This window comes from Salmo salar, chromosome 27 (assembly GCF_965601325.2).
Source record: "Salmo salar chromosome 27, fSalSal1, whole genome shotgun sequence".
Lineage (NCBI taxonomy): Eukaryota > Metazoa > Chordata > Actinopteri > Salmoniformes > Salmonidae > Salmo > Salmo salar.
The window spans coordinates 6347271-6369109 of record NC_138317.1 but is presented as its reverse complement, the minus strand read 5'-3'; the positions used below and the strand labels follow the sequence as shown (position 1 = coordinate 6369109).

Below are 21839 nucleotides of genomic sequence, written 5' to 3'. Positions count from 1 at the left end.
GATTTCAAAACGTGTTATGAAATGAGAGAGTCAGCATGGCACGATCGTCGTCCAGAAAGTAGTCCATCACAACTTTTTCCCACTGACCTTTTTCGATAGCGCCTGATAAATTCAGGGCAGCAATGTTATTGAGAGCAGTAGCAACATATTTGCAGTTCTCCATGGGTAACATAATATCTTTCGGAAAAAAAACTGCAGTAGAAAGGATTATTTACGTATTACGAGCAGCTCGTTTTATAGACACAAGATGCAACACCGATCAATCCAAACTCATCTCTCGGCATGTCCAGCCCACTCATTATCTCAGCCAATCATGGCTAGCGGGAAGGTTGCTGTCTTTCTGTGGCTAAACCAACTAGGCTCATAATTTAACAATTTTATTCGTATTTACAGATGACATACACATTTGATATTAAGGCATATGAAAGTTCACATGTTCGAGAAGGCATTTCTGCCAAAAAACGCTTTTTGTTAAAAAATATTTTTTTACGTTCAAAAGGCTTTCCTGTGAAGTCGTGACTTACGACATACGTCTAGTTTCCTGAATCGGGTCACATTTAATAAATGTGCAAATATTTCTAAAAACCTCTTATCGCTTTGTCATTATGGGGTATTGGGTGTAAATTGATGATTTTTAATTATTTAATCCATTTTAGAATAAGGCTGTAACGTAACAAAATGTGGAAAAAGTCAAGGGTTCGGAATACTTTCCAATGCACTGTATTTATGTTTGGAAAACACATTTGAAGGCCAAAATTATGGGGAGGAAAGCACTCATGTTTGTGCAACCTAGTAATCACCCTAGAAGGGTTGTGACCCTGGAACCCATTGACCCGGATCCCCCCAATATGCAACACAGTTAAGCCTTTGGCTGGAATTACAAATGTGTATGATTCTATTATGGAGTTCCTCATTTAAATTACTCAGTTCTTGTAGATTATGTAGAACTAGAGTAAGACCACAGCTAGCTTCACTGAAAAGAAAAGCATGAATAGGGGAGCAGTAGTATGTAGTCTAGGCTACTGGATACAGTAGAGACATTTCTTTACCCGAGACAAATCTGTCGACAACTATTCTATTTGGCTACCTTTTTGCGTCATCTGACAGTCAGGGAGCTCCACAGTATGATGTAGATAGACTACATTGTTGCGTTGTCTGACGGTTACAGAGACTGTCAATCACTAAAGCCCTTGAAATATTTGTTGAACGTTGCCATGGCATTTAAATGATTTAGTAGTCGTGTTTGATTGGTTGCGTCTGTTTGTTACCTGGACACTGTCTACAAGAGTTGGGGAGGAAACCAGCCCTTCGGCTTTGGACACAAGTTCAGAACCACCGGTGTAGACACTGCAGAATATTCGAGAACTTTGGGTAAGTAAATCTAACATTTTTGTGCGATAATGCCAAAGCTATTTTGAATAATGGAATACATTTGTCTACTTAGGTTCTATATCAAATGAACACCAATTAATTAGACTAACTATTAAACAGAACCACCATAAATACAAGACGGCAGGCATTTTCAATTATTCAAACACCTGATGTGAATTATCACAAACAATTAGCTTAGTCTGTGTGCTTGCTGAATTAAGCGTAACCTTTCCCCTTAGCCTAGCTTGCCTATCATTTCAATTTGATTAGGCTTAGTATCTTTTTTCTAAGAAAAAGTAGAGTAATAGGAAAGCTAAATTGCAGACATTGTCTTATTGCCCTCCAATAGTGTGCATTGATCTACTGTCATGGCTCAATCATATTTGGCCATTTTACATGAAAGCGAATTAATTGTTCAAAATTTTACATGAAAGGGAATGAGTTATTCAACATAATGACTGTTTCATACTGAAGTTAATGTAATAAGTAATATTGAACTTTGCAGTGCAAACTAGCCCAAGTTTTCATATAGCCTTAAAGCTAGTCTTAATCAACTAAAGGCTGTTTTTAAACAGAGGTTATACCAAGTTCATTTCCTCCTTGAGTGAGTAGTATGTTTTATCATTGGGTCGAGAGGGTGGAAATACACCTCCATGTAAATTATGATTTCAACAGATCATTACTCATCAGACAGCGCTGTAGTCCCACAGGTGGAGGCTGGTGGGAGGGGCAATAGGAGGACGGGCTCATTGTAATGGCTGGAATGGAATGGAGTCAAACGTGGTTTCCATATGTTTGTGTTTGATACCGTTCCATTTATTCCATTCCAGTCATTACAATGAACCCGTCTTCCTATAGTGCACTACTTTTATAGTGCACTATAGTGCACTATAGTGCACTACTTTTATAGTACACTACTTTTATAGTGCACTACTTTTGATCAGGGTCCATCAACTTGTTTCCAGTCTCATCATATCTGTGTCACCTGTTTCCTTTAGTCCCGTGACGCTGCGAGTATCATGTCCACGCTAAGTGCCTAGCCTGGGCTCAGGTACAGTGTGTCTGACTGGGACCTCAGTAACAAGCTGATGTCTGACACAGCAGAACAGAGGTGACACATCTCACATGAGACACGCCAGGAAGGGAGGACCTTACGCAATGAGACAACCAGCAAGGTAAGATGTGACTATGTAATGAAACAACCAATTCAGTAAGGACTTGCTTGACGTTGTGAGTGAATTGTAACATTGGCCTACACAAAGTTAGTTTTCATATCATAAACTGTTATGGACTATTATTTATTCTCATCACATGTATTCATGCCATCTCTCTTTCCTCTCTCTAACCTGTCATCGCTCTCTCGGTATATCTCTCCCCCTATCCCTCTCTCAGACTAACTGGGATGAGAGTGACAGGCTGAGTAATAGGATCTGGGATATCTCCCACTAGAGAGAGACTTTGGAATCCTGCGCACAGGAATTGGGCAAAGAGATGGATGCCTGATGAGATTTGCAATTCAATTTCAAATTAGTATTAATCTGGTATGCAGTTGTTTCAATGTACCTGGTAAAAAAAAAAGAAGCCAGGATTTGGGGTGCTGTATTGACTTTCTAGTACAGCGTGGGTGAATTTATGTGCTCTGTCTCGGGGAAGGAGGAGACGGAGCGGGCCATCATAGTGCCTCTGGAGGTCACGGTGGAGTGCCTGACCCTGAGGGAGGGTTGCCCTGGAAACGAGCTAGTCAGCGACCTGGTGGAGGTGATCGACAGAGCAAAGATGGTGCTCCAGCAGCGCATTGACAAGGCCTTTGAGGAGCTGTTGTAAGAAACCATTTGACCAAGATTGAGTCCCAAATGGTACTCTATTTCCTTTATAGTGTACTACTTTTGCACAGAGTCCCATGTGCTCTGGTCAAAAGTAGTACACTAGGAATAAGGTGCTATTTGGGATGGCTCCACTGTTAGAGTGAAACGGAAGCGAAAAAAGGAGGATGAAAGATGTCACATATTTTGCCGTCTCAGTACTTTTGCTGTCTCAGGCTGTTCTCTCCAGTCTTCTACAGGAGTCCTGGCAGCAGCTGACCCATGACATTCAGAACAAGGTCCTGCTTGTCACTCACTGTGACATCACCTGAGATTCTCTGAAGCCAACCCTCTGCGCATACCCATAAGGTGAGCTGGAATGAGGGTGTACAATACAATACAAAGAAATAATAGACCTTCTGAAATTCGGAGCAGGATATCTAGATCAAACCTACTGATGTGTTGTCAATGAGAACCTCGTACAATTGTTATCCTTACATGCATATACATGTCTAACTAGCTACAATATTAATTCACCAGGCACTCAACTCATCAAAATAGTTTCTGCAATGCCACCATTATCCTTTCAAATTAATTGAATGTACCTGTAAAATACCTGTATGTGTTAATGTGCTGTTGCAGTTCCACCACCTTCCAGCAGTGGGAGCAGTTCAGCCAGTACAACATGGCCCAAGCACAGGAGACGATGCAGGCGTCACAGCAGCTGAGGGAGGACATGAGTCACTAGGGTACAGGTATAAAATAAAGCCTGGGGGAGGGAGAGAGGAGTGTAGCGTTACCATATGGCCAGGCCTGTAACAATAGCACTGTTCTGTATTGACTCCTATAAAACAGCACTGTCTCTGCATCCCAAAAGGGACCCTATATAGTGCTGCACTACTTTTGACCAGGACCCATTGGGTGCCATTTGGGGAACACACCCTGTCTGCTTTCACAGGGCTCTCTGTGGTTGTTTAGTATCTGATAGGGCCAGTTTCTGCTTCATAGATATTGCTAAAATGTATGTGTACAGTAAGACTATTGAGAGTTAGATGACAAGTGTGGCATATCAAGAAGCTGATTAAACAGCATGATAATTACACAGGTGCACCTTGTGTTGAGGACAATAAAAGGCCAATCTAAATGTTGCAGTTTTGTCACACAACACAATAAGCCGCCTCCAATGTCATTTTAGAGAATTTGACAGTACGTCAGGACCTCTACATCTGGCTTCTTCACCTGCGGGATCATCTGGGGACTTTATTTACAGTATGTCTGTAATAAATCCCTTTTGTAGGCAAAAATGTATTCTGATTGGATGGACCTGGCTGCCTATGCCCTCTCAGTCCCACCCTTGGCAGCGCCCTTGCCCAGCCATGTGAAATCCATAGATTAGGGCCTAATGAATTTATTTCAATTGACTAATTTCCTTATATAGTGTAACTCAGTAAAATCTTTGAAATTGTTGCATGTTGCCTTTTTATATTTTTGTTCAGTATACATGGTAATTTTTCAGATTAATCTGAAATAATTTCCCAATTGACAGGTTGACCCAAATATGTAGTTCTTCAGGGAGGCAGATTGCATCTCTGAATGTGATCACGTTTAAGAAACACATCTGATTCGCTCATGTGTTAACTTCTCCAGGGTAGGGGGCAGTATTTTCACGACTGGATGAAAAACGTACCCAAATTAAACGGCCTACTACTCGGCCCAGGAACTAGAATATGCATATTATTAGTAGATTTGGATAGAAAACACTCAGAAGTTTCTAAAACTGTTTGAATAATGTCTGTGAGTATAACAGAACTCATATGGCAGGCAAAAACCTGAGAAAAATCTAACCAGGAAGTGGGAATTCTGGTGCTTGTAGTCCTTTTAAGTCATTGCCTATCGAACACACAGTGACTTAGGCTTCATGGTGCACTTCCTAAGGCTTCCACTAGATGTCAAGTCTTTAGAAAGTTGTTTGAGGCTTCTATGATGAACAGAGAGCGAACAGAGGAAGTTGGAGACTCAGGAAAGCACTGCCGTTCATTGGTGCGCATTCACGTGAGAGTTAGCTGTGTTCCAAAACATTTTTCAAGACACTGGAATCGTCCGGTTGGAATATTATTGAAGTTCTAAGTGAAAAAGGCCCTAAAGATTGATGCTATACAACGTTTGACGTGTTTGAACGAACGTAAATATAACTTTTTTGGACTTTTCGTCGTGACATTTTCCGCGCGCTTCCTACACTTGGAGTAGCTAACTGAACGTGCAAACAACAAGGAGCTATTTGGACATACATTTTGGACTTTATCGAACAAAACAACATTTATTGTGGACCTGGGATTCCTGGAAGTGCCTGCTGATGAAGATCATCAAAGGTAAGTGAATATTTCTAATGCTATTTATGATTTTAGATGACTCCAAAATGGCGGGTATCTGTATTGCCTAGTGTATTTTTCTGAGCGCAGTACTCAGATTATTGCAAAGTGTGCTTTCCCCGTGAAGCTTTTTTAAATCTGTCACAGCGGTTGCATAAAGGAGATGTTCATCTATAATTCTTTGAATAACAGTTTAATATTTTATCAACGTTTATGAGTATTTTTGTAAATTGTTGTGCTGATTCACCGGCAGTATTGGAGGCAAAATATTTTCTGAACATCATGCGCCTATGTAAAATTGGCTTTATGGATATAAATATGAACTTTATCGAGCAAAAAATGCCTGTATTGTGTAACATGATGTCCTAGGAGTGTCATCTGATGAAGATCGTCGAAGGTTAGTGCATAATTTTAGCTGGTTTTCTGGTTTTTGTGACGCCTGTCCTTGCTAGGAAAATGGCTGTGTGCTTTTGTGTTGGAACTGTCCTAACATAATCTAACTTTATGCTTTCGCCGTAAAGCCTTTTTGAAATCGGACAATGTGGTTACATTAAAGAGACGTGTACCTTTAAAATGTGGTAAATAGTCGTATGTTTGAGAACTTTGAATTATGACATTTTGTGGTTTTGAATTTGCCGCTCTGATTTTTCACTGGCTGTTGAATAGTGTGAACCTCACTGCCCAAGAGAGGTTAATAAACCAGCTAGCATGCCTACTGACATTGTTTCACTCGCTAAGTCTAGGGGTCCTAGGCCTAGCTAAATGATCTGTTACCTGATTTAATGTGTGCATTTACGTGAGAATTCAGAGTATGCGGACCGTGTTGTATGCATGTGCTCCAAGAGACAGCAACCTTACCTGGGTCCAGGGGCAGCTCCATGCGGCTTATTTTTTAATATATTATTTTCACCTTTATTTAACCAGGTAGGCCAGTTGAGAACAAGTTCTCATTTACAACTGCGACCTGGCCAAGATAAAGCAAACTGTGTTCAGTTTATGGTATATATACATATACAGTTGAAGTCGGAAGTTTACATACACTTAGGTTGGAGTCATTAAAACTCGTTTTTCAACCACTCCACAAATGTCTTGTTAACAAACTATAGCTTTGACAAGTCGAGTGCGTGCGTGCCAATGCTAGCTCCCGGTCGCTAGCTCCCGGTCGTGTCCTCAAAGTATTTTTTTTGCTATCGTACCTAACATTTTAACAGTTTACAACAAAGGAGTTTTTTTTACCAGGAACGTGTCTCTTTGGTAAAACATGTACTTTGCCATGATTGTCAGTTATGTAGCTGCTCTACTGATAATCTCAGTGCATCCTTGCTGGGATGACACAAATCTACTGCCGGAGAATATCAACACCAAACACATTGGTTAACCGATCCACCGGAGCGGACTATACACAGCATACCATAATGTTCTGAATAATGGCCAAGTCTACCTCGCTCCCTATTCCACTGAACCGCTTAGGCGTGACAAACACAAGTCCAACATTTATCGGAAACTGTTAAACTACCTGTTCACTACCCTGCTGCTCTCCGGGGATGTGCAACTTAATCCTGGGCCTAACACCACCGAGCCAGCGATACTCACCGGAGTGGAAAGCAGGGGATGGCCTCGTCCACAGATCATCGCCGCTGTGGAAGTGGGTGAGTGCTATCGTCCCATGGTTTCTCTCGATTCACCGGGCTCCAGGATAGATTTGGACTCTTCAAACATACCCAAGCCGCTATATGCGATCCCTGACTTTGCTTCTGGTACGCAAGCTGTTTTAAGTAGTTCCCCACATCCAGTGCATGCGGGAGGGATTGTTAATTCCGCTACCGAACTGCCCCTAATCAAAACGAAACAAAACGGCCTAAACCCAGCTGTCAGAAAACACAGAAAATTTAACTTTTTTCAATGTGTCAATCACTCTCGAGTCATCTGGGACCCACGGGCTAAGCCCAAGGAACTACTAGGAGGGCACTTGAACATTCGTAGTGTCATTCCAAAAAGTGATCAAATTCAACATCTACTCACAGACTCCAACCTTGACTTCCTCTGCCTCTCAGAGACATGGCTCCATACAAACTCTCCATGTGCTGCTTTGATTGTGCCTGGCTACAATGTTTTCAGGAGAGACAGGATTGAAGGAAGAGGAGGGGGTCTGATGATTTACATTAAAGAACATATCCGATGTAAACAAATTGAGTGGTCATGTGATAATGAACTAGAATGTATTGGCCTGAACGTTACACTGTCTCCCCAAATGTCCTTTACCCTTATTGGAATGTATAGACCCCCTTTCACCAAAAGTGTGTTTTTTGATCAGTTTAATAACATGCTAAGGGAATGTGATTTTGGGAAGGAGGTCATCTTAATGGGAGATTTTAATATTAATTATGAAGACAAGTCTTGTAGGAAAACCCTCAAACAGATCACTAATACCTTTGACCTTACACAGCTCGTTAAAGGGCCAACCAGGGTGACTTGTTGCTCTAAAACACAGATTGATTTGGTGTTCAGTAATAAACCAGAGAGAGTGACTAAATCATTCAATATGGTTACTGGGCTATCTGATCATAATTTGACACTTATAGCCAGAAAGTTGTCTAAGAGCAGGTTTAAGCTCTCTACTGTTAGAAAGCCGGATCAACTAAGAATACCTAAGAGTGAATTAAACTATTTTGAAAAAGCAATTAATGGAATTAACTGGAATGATCTCTTGTCCTATACAGACGTGGAAGCTGATAGTGAGGTTTTTATATCCACAATCCAGGCTACAATAAATGGTTTTCTAAAGAAAATCAAATCCAAACCTGGCCAAAAGAGCACTCTTCCTTGGCTAAATGGAGAAATTTGGAAATTGATGAAAGAACGAGATTATGCTCTAAAAACAGCCCTAAAATCCAAATTAGAGCATGACAGACGTAGGTTTACCATGTTGAGAAATAAGGTGATGAAAGAAATCAGAGAGGCCAAGGCAAACTTTTTTATTATCATAATTGGTGAGGCAAAGGGAAATTCTAAATTGATCTGGGAGAATCTAAAAAAGTTAACAGGGAAAGACCATAGTAACACCGCAAAAAGACTAGAAATCATGGTGAATAACAATCTAACACAGGATGCAGTTGAAATAGCAATAGCCTTCAATTCCTACTTTATTGACTCTGTCAAGGTACAGACACAGAACCCCTCCACTGGTTTATTGGGCTCAGTGCTAGTGAATGACGCTCAACCTGTCTTCATCATAAGGGAGGTTTCTGAGTCAAATGTGAACAAGGTGATTAGCTCACTAAAGAACTCTAAATCCAAAGATGTTTGGGCTGGACTCTACCTTTCTTAAAAACTACAAAGAGTCACTCATTGGCCCCATTACTAAGGTCACCAACACATCTATTGGTCTGGGGGTGTTTCCAAGGGTATGGAAGTCAGCCATAATAACGGCCATCTTTAAATCGGGCGACCCTGCTGATGTGAGTAACTACAGGCCCATTAGTATACTACCTGTAGTGTCGAAGGTTGTTGAAAAGTGTGTAGCAGAACAACTGATTTCCCACCTCAACAACAGCCCCTTCACATTACACTCCATGCACTTTGGCTTCAGAGCGAAACACTCCACAGAAACGGCCAACTGCTTTCTTCTGGAAAATGTGAAGTCCAAGATGGACAAAGGGGGCATTGTTGGGGCTGTGTTTCTGGACCTAAGGAAGGCTTTCGATACTGTTAACCATGAGATTCTCATCACAAAATTGTCCAAGTTCAACTTTTCCCCCGATGCCTTGAGATGGATGAAATCATACCTTGAAGGCAGAACTCAGTGTGTCAGAGTGAGCAATGAGCTGTCGCCCACTCTTAGCTATGATGTGGGTGTGCCCCAAGGGTCAATACTGGGGCCCCTCCTGTTCAGCCTGTACATTAATGATCTGCCTTCCGTCTGCACTGGGTCTGAAGTTCAAATGTATGCAGATGATACAGTGATATATGTGCATGCAAAGAGCAAACAACAAGCTGCACAAGAACTCACTACTGTAATGGTCCAGGTTACAAAGTGGCTCAGTGACTCGTGTTTGCATCTCAATGTGAAAAAAACAGTTTGCATGTTCTTCACAAAGAGGGCAACAGATGCTACTGAGCCAGATGTCTATGTGTCAGGGGAGAAGCTCCAGGTGGTATCTGATTTTAAGTACCTTGGAATCATACTTGATTCCAACCTCTCTTTTAAAAAGCATGTGAAAAAGGTAATTCAAATAACCAAATTCAACCTAGCTAATTTCCGATTTATACGAAATTGTTTGACCACAGAGGTAGCAAAACTGTATTTCAAATCGATGATACTCCCCCACTTAACATACTGCTTGACTAGTTGGACCCAAGCTTGCTATACAACATTAAAACCTATTCAGTCTGTCTACAAACAGGCTCTCAAAGTGCTCGATAGAAAGCCCAATAGCCATCATCACTGTTACATCCTCAGAAAGCATGAGCTCCTGAGTTGGGAAAATCTTGTGCAATACACCGATGCATGTCTTGTATTCAAGATCCTAAATGGCCTAGCTCCCCCTCCACTCAGTATTTTTGTAAAACAGAAAACCCAAACATATGGCAGCAGATCCACAAGGTCTGCCATGAGAGGTGACTGTATAGTTCCCTTAAGGAAAAGCACCTTTAGTAAATCTGCTTTCTCTGTGAGAGCTTCCCATGTCTGGAATACACTGCCATCAGACACACATAACTGCACCACATATCACACTTTCACAAAATGCATGAAGACTTGGCTAAAGGTCAATCAGACTTGTGAACATAATCCCTAGCTGTGTATTGCCGCTTTCCATGTTGTCTGTTGTCTGTAGCTTGTGAGGTGTGGAAACACTTTGTTGTTTTTATGGATTTTGTCTTGTTGCTTTTTGTTCTATGTTGCTCTGTCTGTATGCAACATCTTGCTTGTCCTATGTTGCTCTGTCTGTATGCTATGTCTTGCTTGTCCTATGTTACTCTGCGTGTGCTCACTGTTCAATGATTGTCTATATTGTAATTGTTTTTAATAACCTGCCCAGGGACTGCGATTGAAAATTAGCCAGCTGGCTAAAACCGGCACTTTTACTGAAACGTTGATTAATGTGCACTGTCCCTGTAAAAATAAAATAAACTCAAACATCTACTTTGTGCATGACACAAGTAATTTTTCCAACAATTGTTTACAGACAGATTATTTCACTTATAATTCACTGTATCACAATTCCAGTGGGTCAGAAGTTTACATACACTAAGTTGACTGTGCCTTTAAACAGCTTGGAAAATTCCAGAAAATGTCATGGCTTTAGAAGCTTCTGATAGGCTAATTGACATCATTTGAGTCAATTGGAGGTGTACCTGTGGATGTATTTCAAGGCCTACCTTCAAACGCAGTGCCTCTTTGCTTGACATCATGGGAAAATCAAAAGAAATCAGCCAAGACCTCAGAAAAAGAATTGTGGGCCCCCACAAGTCTGCTTCATCCTTGGGAGCAATTTCCAAACGCCTGAAGGTACCACATTCATCTGTACAAACAATAGTACGCAAGTATAAACACCATGGGACCACGCACCGTCATATGCTCAGGAAGGAGACGCGTTCTGTCTCCTAGAGATGAACGTACTTTGGTGCGAAAAGTGCAAATCAGTCCCAGAACAACAGCAAAGGTCCTTGTGAAGATCCTGGAGGAAACAGGTTCAAAAGTATCTATATCCACAGTAAAACGAGTCCTATATCAACATAACCTGAAAGGCCATTCAGCAAGGAAGAGGCCACTGCTCCAAAACCACCATAAAAAAGCTAGACTACGGTTTACAGTTGCACATGGGGACAAAGATTGTACTTTTTGGAGAAATGTCCTCTGGACTGATGAAACAAAAATACAACTGTTTGGCCATCATGACCATCGTTATGTTTGGAGGAGAAAGGGGGAGGCTTGCAAGCCAAAAAACAACATCCCAACCGTGAAGCACGGGGGTGGCAGCATCATGTTGTGGGGGTGCTTTGCTGCAGGAGGAACTGGTGCACTTCACAAAATGGATGGCATCATGAGGATGGAAAATTATGTGGATATATTGAAGCAACATCTCAAGACATCAGTCAGGAAGTTGAAGCTTGGGCGCAAATGGGTTTTCCAAATGGACAATGACCCCAAGCATACTTCCAAAGTTGTGGCAAAATGGCTTAAGGACAACGAAGTCAAGGTATTGGAGTGGCCATCAGAAAGCCCTGACCTCAATCCTATAGAACATTTGTGGGCAGATCTGAAAAAGCGTGTGCGAGCAAGGATGCCTACAAACCTGACTCAGTTACACCAGCTCTGTCAGGAGGAATGTGCCAAAATTCACCCAATTTATTGTGGGAATCTTGTGGAAGTCTACCTGAAACGTTTGACCCAAGATAAACAATTTAAAGGCAATGCTACCAAATACTAATTGAGTGTATGTAAACTTCTGACCCATTGGGAATGTGATGAAAGAAATGTAAGCTTTAATAAATCATTCTCTCTACTATTATTCTGACATTTCACATTCTTAAAATAAGGTGGTGATCTTAACTGACATAAGACAGGGATTGTTACTAGGATCAAATGTCAGGAATTGTCAAAAACTGCGTTTAAATGTATTTGGTTAAGGTGTACGTAAACTTCCGACTTCAACTGTATATGGGAAATATACAAAATGGCATGCTCAAAAGTTTCAAACCAAAACCTCATGGCCATCAAAATCCAGCAGCCTCGCAGCTCTGCAAGCTCCTACATCCTCACACCTTTGCACAATCAACACTTGACAAGACTTTCTGGTAGAGCACAGGACCTGACCGTTTGCTGCTGCCACCTGGGGATGGAGTTTGGAAGTGGTAGTGTAGGGTCTAATTGTGCTCCTAAGAAATAAATTACCTAACCTATTCCATAAACCACGTTTTAAGGTGGTTTATGTATATTGAGAATTAGCATTAATGACCCTGTTTATCCTCCGTCTGTCCACGCATTGTTCGGCCAAGACTACGTCCCAGATGGCATCCTATATAGTGCACTACTTTTGATCGCTGCCCTGTGGTCAAAATTTGTGAACTATACAGTATAGGGAATAGGGTGCCATTTGGTATGCAGTCCAAAATAGGTTGTTTTGATCCAGAGTCCTGGGCATAGTGTTTATTAGGCCTTTGTATCATACGGTTTATGTGACCTTTGTATCATACGAGGAGGTAGCTAGATAAAAACAAGGTAAACACGCACAGGAAAGAGAATCATTGATAATAAACCACCCTAACAGCCTGTGATAATGTCTCCAAATGTGCGTGTTTGTGTCAGATGGAATATTTTAAAGAGGAGGAAGAAGACAGATTTTTCTCAGTATTTATAGTGCAGCCACAAGTGCTGTGCAGAACATAGAACATGTTTTCTATATACACTAAATATACAAAAGTATGTGGAAATGAATAGATTCGGCAATTTCAGCCACACCCGTTCTTGACAGGTGTATAAAATCGAGCACACAGCCATGCAATCTCCATAGACAAACATTAGCAGTTGAATGGCCTTACTGAAGAGCTCAGTGACTTTCAACGTGGAACCGTCATAGGATGCCACCTTTCCAACAAGTCAGTTCATCAAATTTCTTCCCTGCTAGAGCTGCCCCGGTCAACTGTTATTGTGAAGTGGAAACATCTAGGCCACACAAGCTCACAGAACAGGACCGCCGAGTGCTGAAGCGAGTAGAAATTGTCTGTCCTCGGGTTGCAACACTCACTACCGAGTTCCAAACTGACTCTGGGAACAAACTCAGCACAGGAACTGTTCGGCAGGAGCTTCATGAAATGGGTTTCCATAGCCAAGCAGCCACACACAAGCCTAAGATCACCATGCGCAATGCCAAGCGTTGGCTGGAGTGGTGTAAAGCTCGCTGCTATTGTACTCTGGAGCAGTGGAAATGCATTCTCTAGAGTGATGAATTACGCGTCACCATCTGGCTGTCCGACGGACGAATCTGGGTTTGGCGGATACCAGGAGAACTCTACCTGCTCCAATGCATAGTGCCAACTGTAAAGTTTGGTGGGGGAGGAATAATGGTCTGTGGCTGTTTTTCATGGTTTGGGCTAGGCCCTTTAGTTCCAGTGAAGGGAAATCTTAACACTACAGCACACAGTGACATTCCAGACAATTCTGTGCTTCCAATTTTGTGGCAACAGTTTGGGGAAGGCCCAAACCTGTTTCAGCTAGACAATGCCCCCGTGCACAAAGCGAGGTCCATACAGAAATGGTTTGTCAAGATCAGAGTGGAAGAACTTGAAAGGCCTGCACAGATCCCTGACCTCAACCCCATCAAACACCTTTGGGATGAATTGGAATGACGACTGCGAGCCTGGCCTAATCAGCCAACAGCAGTGCCCGACCTCACTAATGCTCTTGTTGCTGAATGGAAGCAAGTCCCCGCAGCAATGTTCCAACATTTTAGTGGAAAGCCTTCCCAGAATTGTGGAGGCTGTTATAGCAGCAAAGGGGGAACCAACTCCATATTAATGCCCATAATTTTGGAACAAGATGTTCGATGAGCAGGTGTACACATACTTTTAGATTATAGTTTAGGTGTAGCCTACGGTTGTATTTCAGATACACTTGTATGTCGTAGTGGAGACCAATATCTGTCTTGTTATTAAGCTATATACTGTAAAACAACTGTTGCTTTGTATGGCTGAGTTTCAGATTCTTTTTTACATTTGAATGTTGTAGTAGTAGGACTTTTAAGTTCTGTCTGGTGCTTTAGTGTTTGAGCGAGCATAGTGAAAGAGAACTGCAGGCTATCAGTGAATTTATGTCAATCACACAGCTAATTTGAATTTCTCAGTGACAACAGAGTGATCAAATTGTACACACACATCTGTACACACACCGCACAATTAACAGATCGCATTGCACACATCACACTCCATTTTCTCTGCTCTCTATCGATCATACCTATGTGCGTGTGTTTGTCAGTGCTGTGGAAACCAAACCAACAGCAATGCTACATTTCATTCTCCTTTGTGTTTTCAAATTTTTGTTATTTTTATTTCATTTAACATTTATTTAACTTGGCAAGTCAGTTAAGAACAAATTCTTATTTACAATGGCGGCCTACCAAAAGGCCTCCTGCGGGGACGGGGGCTGGGATTATGAAAATAAAAATATAGGACAAAACACGCATCACAACAAGAGAGACAACACTACATAAAGAGAGACCTAAGACAACAACAACAGCATGGCAGAAACACATGACAACACAGCATGGTAGCAACACAACATGGCAGCAGCACAACACATGGTACAACATTATTGGGCACAGACAACGATACATCACACAAAGCAGCCACAACTGTCAGTAAGAGTGTCCATGATTGATTCTTTGAATGAAGAGATGGCGATTAAACTGTCCAGTTTGAGTCTTTTTTGCAGCTTGTTCCAGTCGCTAGCCGAGGATCGACCCGGGATGTGTGTGCTTTGGGGACCTTTAACAGAATGTGACTTGCAGAACGGGTGTTGTATGTGAAAGATGAGCGCTGCAGTAGAGTACTCAGATGGGGGGAGTGAGGCCTAAGGTTTTATAAATAAGCATCAACCAGTGGGTCTTGTGACGAGTATACAGAGATGACCAGTTTACAGAGGAGTATAGAGTGCAGTGATGTGTCCTATAAGGAGCTTTGGTGGCAAATCTGATGGCCGAATGGTAAAGAACATCTAGCCGCTCGAGAGCACCCTTACCTGCTGATCTATAAATTACGTCTCCGTAATCTAGCACAGATAGGATGGTCAACTGAATCAGGGTTAGTTTGGCAGCTGGGGTGAAAGAGGAGTGATTACGATAGAGGAAATACAGTCTAGATTTAACCTTAGCCTGCAGCTTTGATATGTGCTGAGAGAAGGACAGTGTACCGTCTAGCCATACTCCCAAGTATTGTATGAGGTGACTACCTCAAGCTCTAAACCCTCAGAGGTAGTAATCACACCAATGGGGAGAGGGACATTCTTCTTACCAAACCACGTGTTTCATTCAATAAAGGAAAAAGGCTAATTTAAAAACCAATTCAGACAAATGAAAAGTAAAGGGCAGGTTTCCCTGACATATATTAAGCTTAGCTTGAACCACAAAATGATTTCAATGGAGATTCTCCATTGACCCTACTTTTTAGTCCAGAACTAGGCTTTATCTGTGTCCAGGAAACTGGCCCATAGTGCTCTTACGCATAAATGTAGATAAGGATAGCTGTTTTTTCAGGTTTCCCTCTTTGAACAAAGCTGGGGGAGAAATTGTTTTTCTTTACTATAAAACTATACTGATGACATTTTTATTTGCACACACAACTATCCAACCTCTCTCTAATCTTCTCTCTTCCATGAAGAGTAATTTATGTCTCTTACACACCCAAGCGCACACATACAAATATACCAGGTTGTTTTCCTACTGCTATAAAGCATAGAGAATCTCCCTTGTGCCACAAAGTAGGCGCCCAACCCTAAATCCCTACTACCCTGCTCCCACACGATGACCATCATCCGTGGCACTTTATGACTTTACTGCCTGACCCTCAAGTTAATTTAGAGTGGCCGCGCTGTGGCTGGATGGGCATGCGCTTCCTGACAAGCCCAATTATTCTGAATCATTTCACTAAAGGGTCCAGATGCTGCCTTGCTGTCGTCTCTGATCCTGGGGGCCATTAAGACATGCTGGTGCCTCCTAAATGCCATACACTTCTGCTTGAATGGGCACCTCCCCATATCTGTTTACCTGTCATGCTGCACCCTGCCCCTTCATGCCCACACACATATACACACGCCAGTATCACCCCACTTCCGCTCTCTATACTATTGTCACCAAAGGGTTGTCTCTGCCTCCCTGCGCTATCTCGCTCAGTGCCAAGCCTGTGTGTGGAGGAGAGAGGGGTTTGCTAAAGCGTGATGTGCTCGCATGGTGGGAACTATCCTATTGATGCGCGTTGCAACTTCACAAGAGGAATGCTGTCCACCAATGGACGCTAGAGGACTGAGGAACAGGAGAGGATCTGTGATTGCGCATTAAGGATTTACTGTATGTGCTTTGGAATTTTGTTTTCAACCGAGTCGCTTTAAGAGATCTTTTAACATCCATTACGTCTGCCACAGGACTGGTGTGTGTTTTTTTTCTTCCCATCTCAAATGATTTTACTTGCAGAATTGAGACTTCAGTTGCTTCTGATGCAGTGCCTCCTATGCTCCTGAACTCCTGAGCAGGAGGTGTGAGCTGAAGCGATGCAAGTGCCCGTCAAGGACTGTGTCTCCCTGATGGTCTACTCCTTCACATTCCTGCTGGGCCTCCCCTCCAACCTGCTGGTGCTCTTCGTGTACGTCCGCAAGGCACGCAAGCGGGGTGCCACGCCCAACGTGGTATACGCACTCAACCTCTGCTTGGCTAACCTGGCACTGGTGGCCTGGCTGCCCGTCAAGGCCCTGGAGACTTTCCTCCAGGACTGGGCTCTTCCATCGCTCCTCTGTCCCGTCTACAGCTTCTTCTTGTTCTCCTCGATCTACGGAAGCTGCCTCTTCCTCACGGCCGTGACGGTGGGCCGCTACCTCAGCATCGCCTTTCCCATCAGCTACAAGCTGTACCGGCGGGGCCGCATCTCCTGCTTCATCAGCGCTGCCCTCTGGGCAGTGGTACTGTTGCACGTGAGTCTGGGCCTGGTGGCAGAAGGCGGGGGCGGCTTCGTGTCCACCTCCAGCCATAATGTGTCGGTCTGCTTTGAGAACTTCACCCAGGACCAGCTGGACCTGCTGCTGCCATTGCGCCTGGAGATGGCGCTCCTCCTCTTCCTAATGCCACTGGCCATTACCGCCTTCTGCACGCTGCGCTGCGTAGCCCTGGTGTGGCGGTCCTGCTTACCCGTCCTGGGAAAGAGGCGCGTCCTGGCCGTGGCCCTTTCCACGCTGGCTGTGTTTGTGGTTTGCTACGCGCCCTACAACGCCTCACACATCGTAGGCTTTGTGCTGCAGGAGAACGTCCACTGGAGGACTGAGGCCATGCTGTCTAGTGCATGTAACGTCTTCCTGGAGCCTGTGGTCATGCTGATGCTCTCCCCGGCAACGCCCCGCGGCCTCATGGGAAGGCTCTGTGGAAGGCCCAGCAGATACAGCCGGACAGAGGGGCGCCATTGTAGCAAAACCATCACACGGGACCCTCTGGCTAATGTGAGGGGAGTGGCGTCACTGACCGACAGACGGGAGCAAACATTTCCAAGTTAAGTCAGGAATAATCTGCACAAACAAGACGACATGTAAGACATGTGAGTGGAACTCAAAAAGGAAATAGTTTAGGACAAAATGAAGTGGAGAACTGAGGCTGATGTGGAATACACTTCGAAATAGGACTGGTAATGCTCAAAATGGGCAGAGCTGAGGTTGGAACGAGTGACAGTCTAGAAATCTGCACAATTATTGATGGCAAAAATAATATTGTGTTCTCATGATACTGTATGCTTTCTATGCTCTGAAGTCTTTAGAAAGTTCTACATAACAAACCACAGTGATCATATGAAGAACCTTTATGAACTGAGAGGCTGAAAGATAAGTGAGACGTGGAAAACTGACCAAAGGTTATCTGAGATGAGCCAGTGATGAGTCCTCCACTGTGATGGTCTGATCTGGATTGCGCCACCAGCAGCTAGGGCAGGAGGACTATTTCAACTGAGTGACTAATTACAATGGAGTCATTGTTAAATAAATAGTTTGAATGTATTCTGGTTTATTTTTTGGTTTACTGTAAGAAACTGGGTATCTTTCTGTATCTTAAAGTATGGTGATAGAAATGCCCTGTCAATTCTGTCCAAATATTCTGGAAATAATTGATCAATGGGCAAGTGGTATTAAACAGATACATGTAAATAGAACCATCATTTATTGATTGTTATTTACAGCTTACACTGGGAGCTTTAAGGAGTTTATGAAGATGAATGTAAAATGTACTAATTCATTCTGATCTGAAACTCTGCTGAACATGAAGTTAATCAGAAACATGTCCTCATTTTATATCTGACAGTCTGAGAATCAATACATTTGAAATCTCAACCAGAAACAGTTATGACTATAATGAATGTTTCTCTAATCTCAAAATGTGAATTAACCGAGCATTACTTGTTTATAGAACCTGCATCTAATTGAGGATTTGACTTTGCAATATTTACATGTAAATCACTACCTTCCTTGTGCAATTGAAATGCCTGAATAAAATATAAACTGAGCAAGTGTTGTTTGTATTTCTTTTGAATCCCATTTAAGAGAGACATTATGAACTATGAATAACTTGATAAATTCAACGTGATAGTGTTCAGTGTTTCAGTTAAATGGTCTACCCTATTAGGCGGCCTAATTGAGAGTACCTAAAGTTGATCAAATATAAGCATTCAGTGAAAGTCCCTCAAACTGTTTATCATTTCATCATTTATGTTAGTCACTTCCTCATCATAGATGCATCCTAATGTGTGTATAAAAAAAGTTGAGGTCAGTTGAAGTGCATTTATGGTAACGACTGAGGCAAAGGCCTTCTTTGGTGAGTAAATTCACTTAAATCATTTCTTACTTTTATTTGAGAGTACCATCAGTGAGGGATGGTTTAGCAAATGCAACATGGTTCACAGTCCTTATCCATTGCCGTTATCCATGACCTTTGACCAAGAGATACTGAAAATAATCATCAGACACTTCAATTAAAGAAATACGTTGTTACTCATGCAGAACAGTGCAATTATAAATCTACCATGTAATATCTTAGTATGGGGTCACATTTTTTGTGTAATGCAAATTACCTGTACCATAATGTGTATGGCTTTTATGCATGCCTTTGTTAAATATGCTGCAAATAAGCCAAATGCTGCATTCATGAAAATAAAGAATTAAAACGATTTTGACACTTCTCAGGGAATTTGTAAGGTTTGGGTTGAGAGAACAAGAGGTCCCATATTGTGTAGAAGTCCCCTTTTTTTTGTGTCTAATTGTGGTGTCATTTAGAGTAGTACTTTTCAGTTGAATACAACTTTATTCATCCCTGAGGGGCTTTATTGTGTTATGTTGATGAACCACACTGGCAACTCCAGTAAGAGAACTCCAGTACGAGACATTGGTTCCTAGAGTGTGCGATTGATCAGTATTCTCAACATAAAACAAGCATTACTACTACAGTACAAACTATGCTGGGAAGCATACACAAGAATAAAGTGGGTTTGATATTTTGAGGCCTCAATCTAAGAAGAATGTGCATTTTAAAATGTCCATAACATAAAAGAGTAAAAGTGCAAGGGGCAAATGTATCCTCTCTAATAATGGATAACTAAGGTTAGGATATTCTGAATATTCCGTTTATATATCCATATGTTTAACTATGGACACTAGAGGATTTGCTAATAAAACAGTACACAACAGGGTGTGCACTATGGGGAAATAACCTTGTAGATTAGTTAATTTTAAGAATGCCCTTTTTGTGTGACTAGAAATAATGAACAGTCATTATAGAAATAGCATAACTGTTTCGTGGTGCGTCTCCATGGTAATAAAGTAATGACAGGAAGTGAATGAGACAACCATGTCATCTGAGATGTTAGTTGTGCAATTCCGTTCAGACAGCTGTCTCCCAATAGTTTTGGGTTGAAATGTCAGTATTTCATGATACTCTTCTCTCTCTTGTAGTGACAACAATGCTAACAGTACCTGCCAATATGAGGCCAGCAGATGACATTTCATGCAGCTTTGCGCTGTTCGTCTACATCACCACCTTCCTGATCGGAGTACCTGCCAACATCCTGGCATTCTGCACCTTTTGCCAAAAGGTGCGTCGCAAACCTGCCCCCATCGACATCCTGCTTCTCAACCTGACTATCTCCGACCTCATCTTCCTTGCTTTCCTGCCCTTCAAGATGAAGGAGGCTGTTGATGACATGAACTGGAACCTCCCTTACTTCCTGTGTCCAGTCACTGGTTTCCTGTTTTTTTCCACTATCTACAACAGCACTCTCCTCCTGACCGCGGTGAGTGTGGAGCGCTTCCTCAGCGTGGCATATCCCGTAAGGTTCACAGCACCAGGCAGGGTTGTCCACGCACAGTTGGCCTGTGTAGTTTTCTGGATTCTGTCCGTTGCACACTGCAGTGTTGTCTTTGTAATGCAATTAGACAAAGATGCCGACAACACTACCTGCTATGGGAATTTCAGTGATGTCCAGCTTATTACCCTTCTCCCGGTACGCTTAGAGATGTCCCTGGTTCTCTTCTGTGTACCCTTCCTGATCAGCACCTTCTGCTATGTCAACTTCATCCGTATCCTGTCTAGGCTTCCCAACATCAGCCAGCACCGGCGCCTGCGTGCCATCGGGCTGGCGTTGGGGACTCTGCTAGTGTTTGCCCTCTGCTTTGGACCCTACAACGTGTCCCATATGGTGGGGATCATGCAGAATAAAGTCCCTACTTGGCGCAACAATGCCATTCTGCTCACCACCTTAAATGCCTGTCTGGACCCCATCATCTTCTACTTCTCCTCCTCAGATGTTAGGAGCACTCTCAGCCTCTGCCTGAAGCGAATCAAGGCTAAGCTCAATCCAAAGGCCACAGCCGCCCATGCTGGTACTACACCAGACCCTATGGACTCCACCCATTCGTCCAGCCAGAGGTTTGTCGCTGCTGCCAAAAGCGGGACAAATTACACCCCACGATGAATCAGTGACTAGTAAATCAGTTTTGTCCATCCATACAAAGTGTACACAAAGCATTGAAATTGTGTATTTCCACAATGTGATCTAGAATTCTGATACCATGGTCAAGCATTTTGATAGCATTTGTCCATCTGAAACTGCTATAGAATGTCTGAATTCATCTGCACATGTATTCAGTTCAGTATGCAGAATTAGAGTGAGAAAACAGTATGATGATGTCTGGTGACTGTGAGTGGTAATTTAGCTTGTGTCCCACAAGGGTTATTACAGTAAATGTGTATTACTTGTACAGAGGGTAATGATGAGAATAGTGCATTAGAATGGTAAACTGTAAATTATGTTATTAAAGGGAATAAAGAAGCTTCCAATTTGCCTTTGTGGCTAATCTTATGTCATGCTTATTGAGACTGTAAATGCCAGAATATCAATATGCAATTGCTGCACAAATTATTTATTTAAAAAAATCAGTATCAGAAAAGTCACATTGTGGTCATTGCACTTGAATTTACAGTATATTGTCTATGCGTTATTACACATGTAATTTGTCATGCTTTTTTAGTGATCAGTTATTGTCAATAAACTCCTTATTAAGACA

At 42.4% G+C, this 21839-nt stretch overlaps 3 protein-coding genes across 3 annotated transcripts; all 3 read left to right on the top strand.

Moving 5' to 3' along the window:
* The first annotated feature begins 1111 nt into the window (after positions 1–1111).
* tekt2 (tektin 2) lies at positions 1112–4640 on the top strand. The gene is given in 6 exon segments (XM_082970332.1): positions 1112–1371; positions 2370–3191; positions 3424–3471; positions 3473–3508; positions 3510–3542; positions 3816–4640. Coding segments are annotated over 5 exon segments (411 nt in total). The 5' UTR covers positions 1112–1371; positions 2370–3003; the 3' UTR covers positions 3922–4640.
* A 103-nt stretch (positions 4641–4743) lies between these two features.
* LOC123723724 (free fatty acid receptor 3) lies at positions 4744–18790 on the top strand. Its single transcript, XM_082970331.1, has one exon. The coding sequence runs from the start codon at positions 16803–16805 to the stop codon at positions 17790–17792; it is 990 nt and encodes a 329-aa protein (XP_082826457.1). The 5' UTR covers positions 4744–16802; the 3' UTR covers positions 17793–18790.
* A 123-nt stretch (positions 18791–18913) lies between these two features.
* LOC106588239 (free fatty acid receptor 3) lies at positions 18914–21839 on the top strand. Its single transcript, XM_014177057.3, has 2 exons — positions 18914–19095; positions 20229–21839. The coding sequence occupies exons 1-2, from the start codon at positions 19065–19067 to the stop codon at positions 21245–21247; spliced, it is 1050 nt and encodes a 349-aa protein (XP_014032532.1). The 5' UTR covers positions 18914–19064; the 3' UTR covers positions 21248–21839.

Excerpts from the sequence above, each read along its gene's own strand:
- LOC106588239 (XM_014177057.3), top strand. The coding sequence starts at position 19,065 with ATGGTAACGACTGAGGCAAAGGCCTTCTTTG. Across the intron at positions 19,096-20,228 it reads TGAGGCAAAGGCCTTCTTTG|TGACAACAATGCTAACAGTA; the intron begins GTGAGTAAATTC and ends TCTCTCTTGTAG.
- LOC123723724 (XM_082970331.1), top strand. The coding sequence starts at position 16,803 with ATGCAAGTGCCCGTCAAGGACTGTGTCTCCCTGATGGTCTACTCCTTC.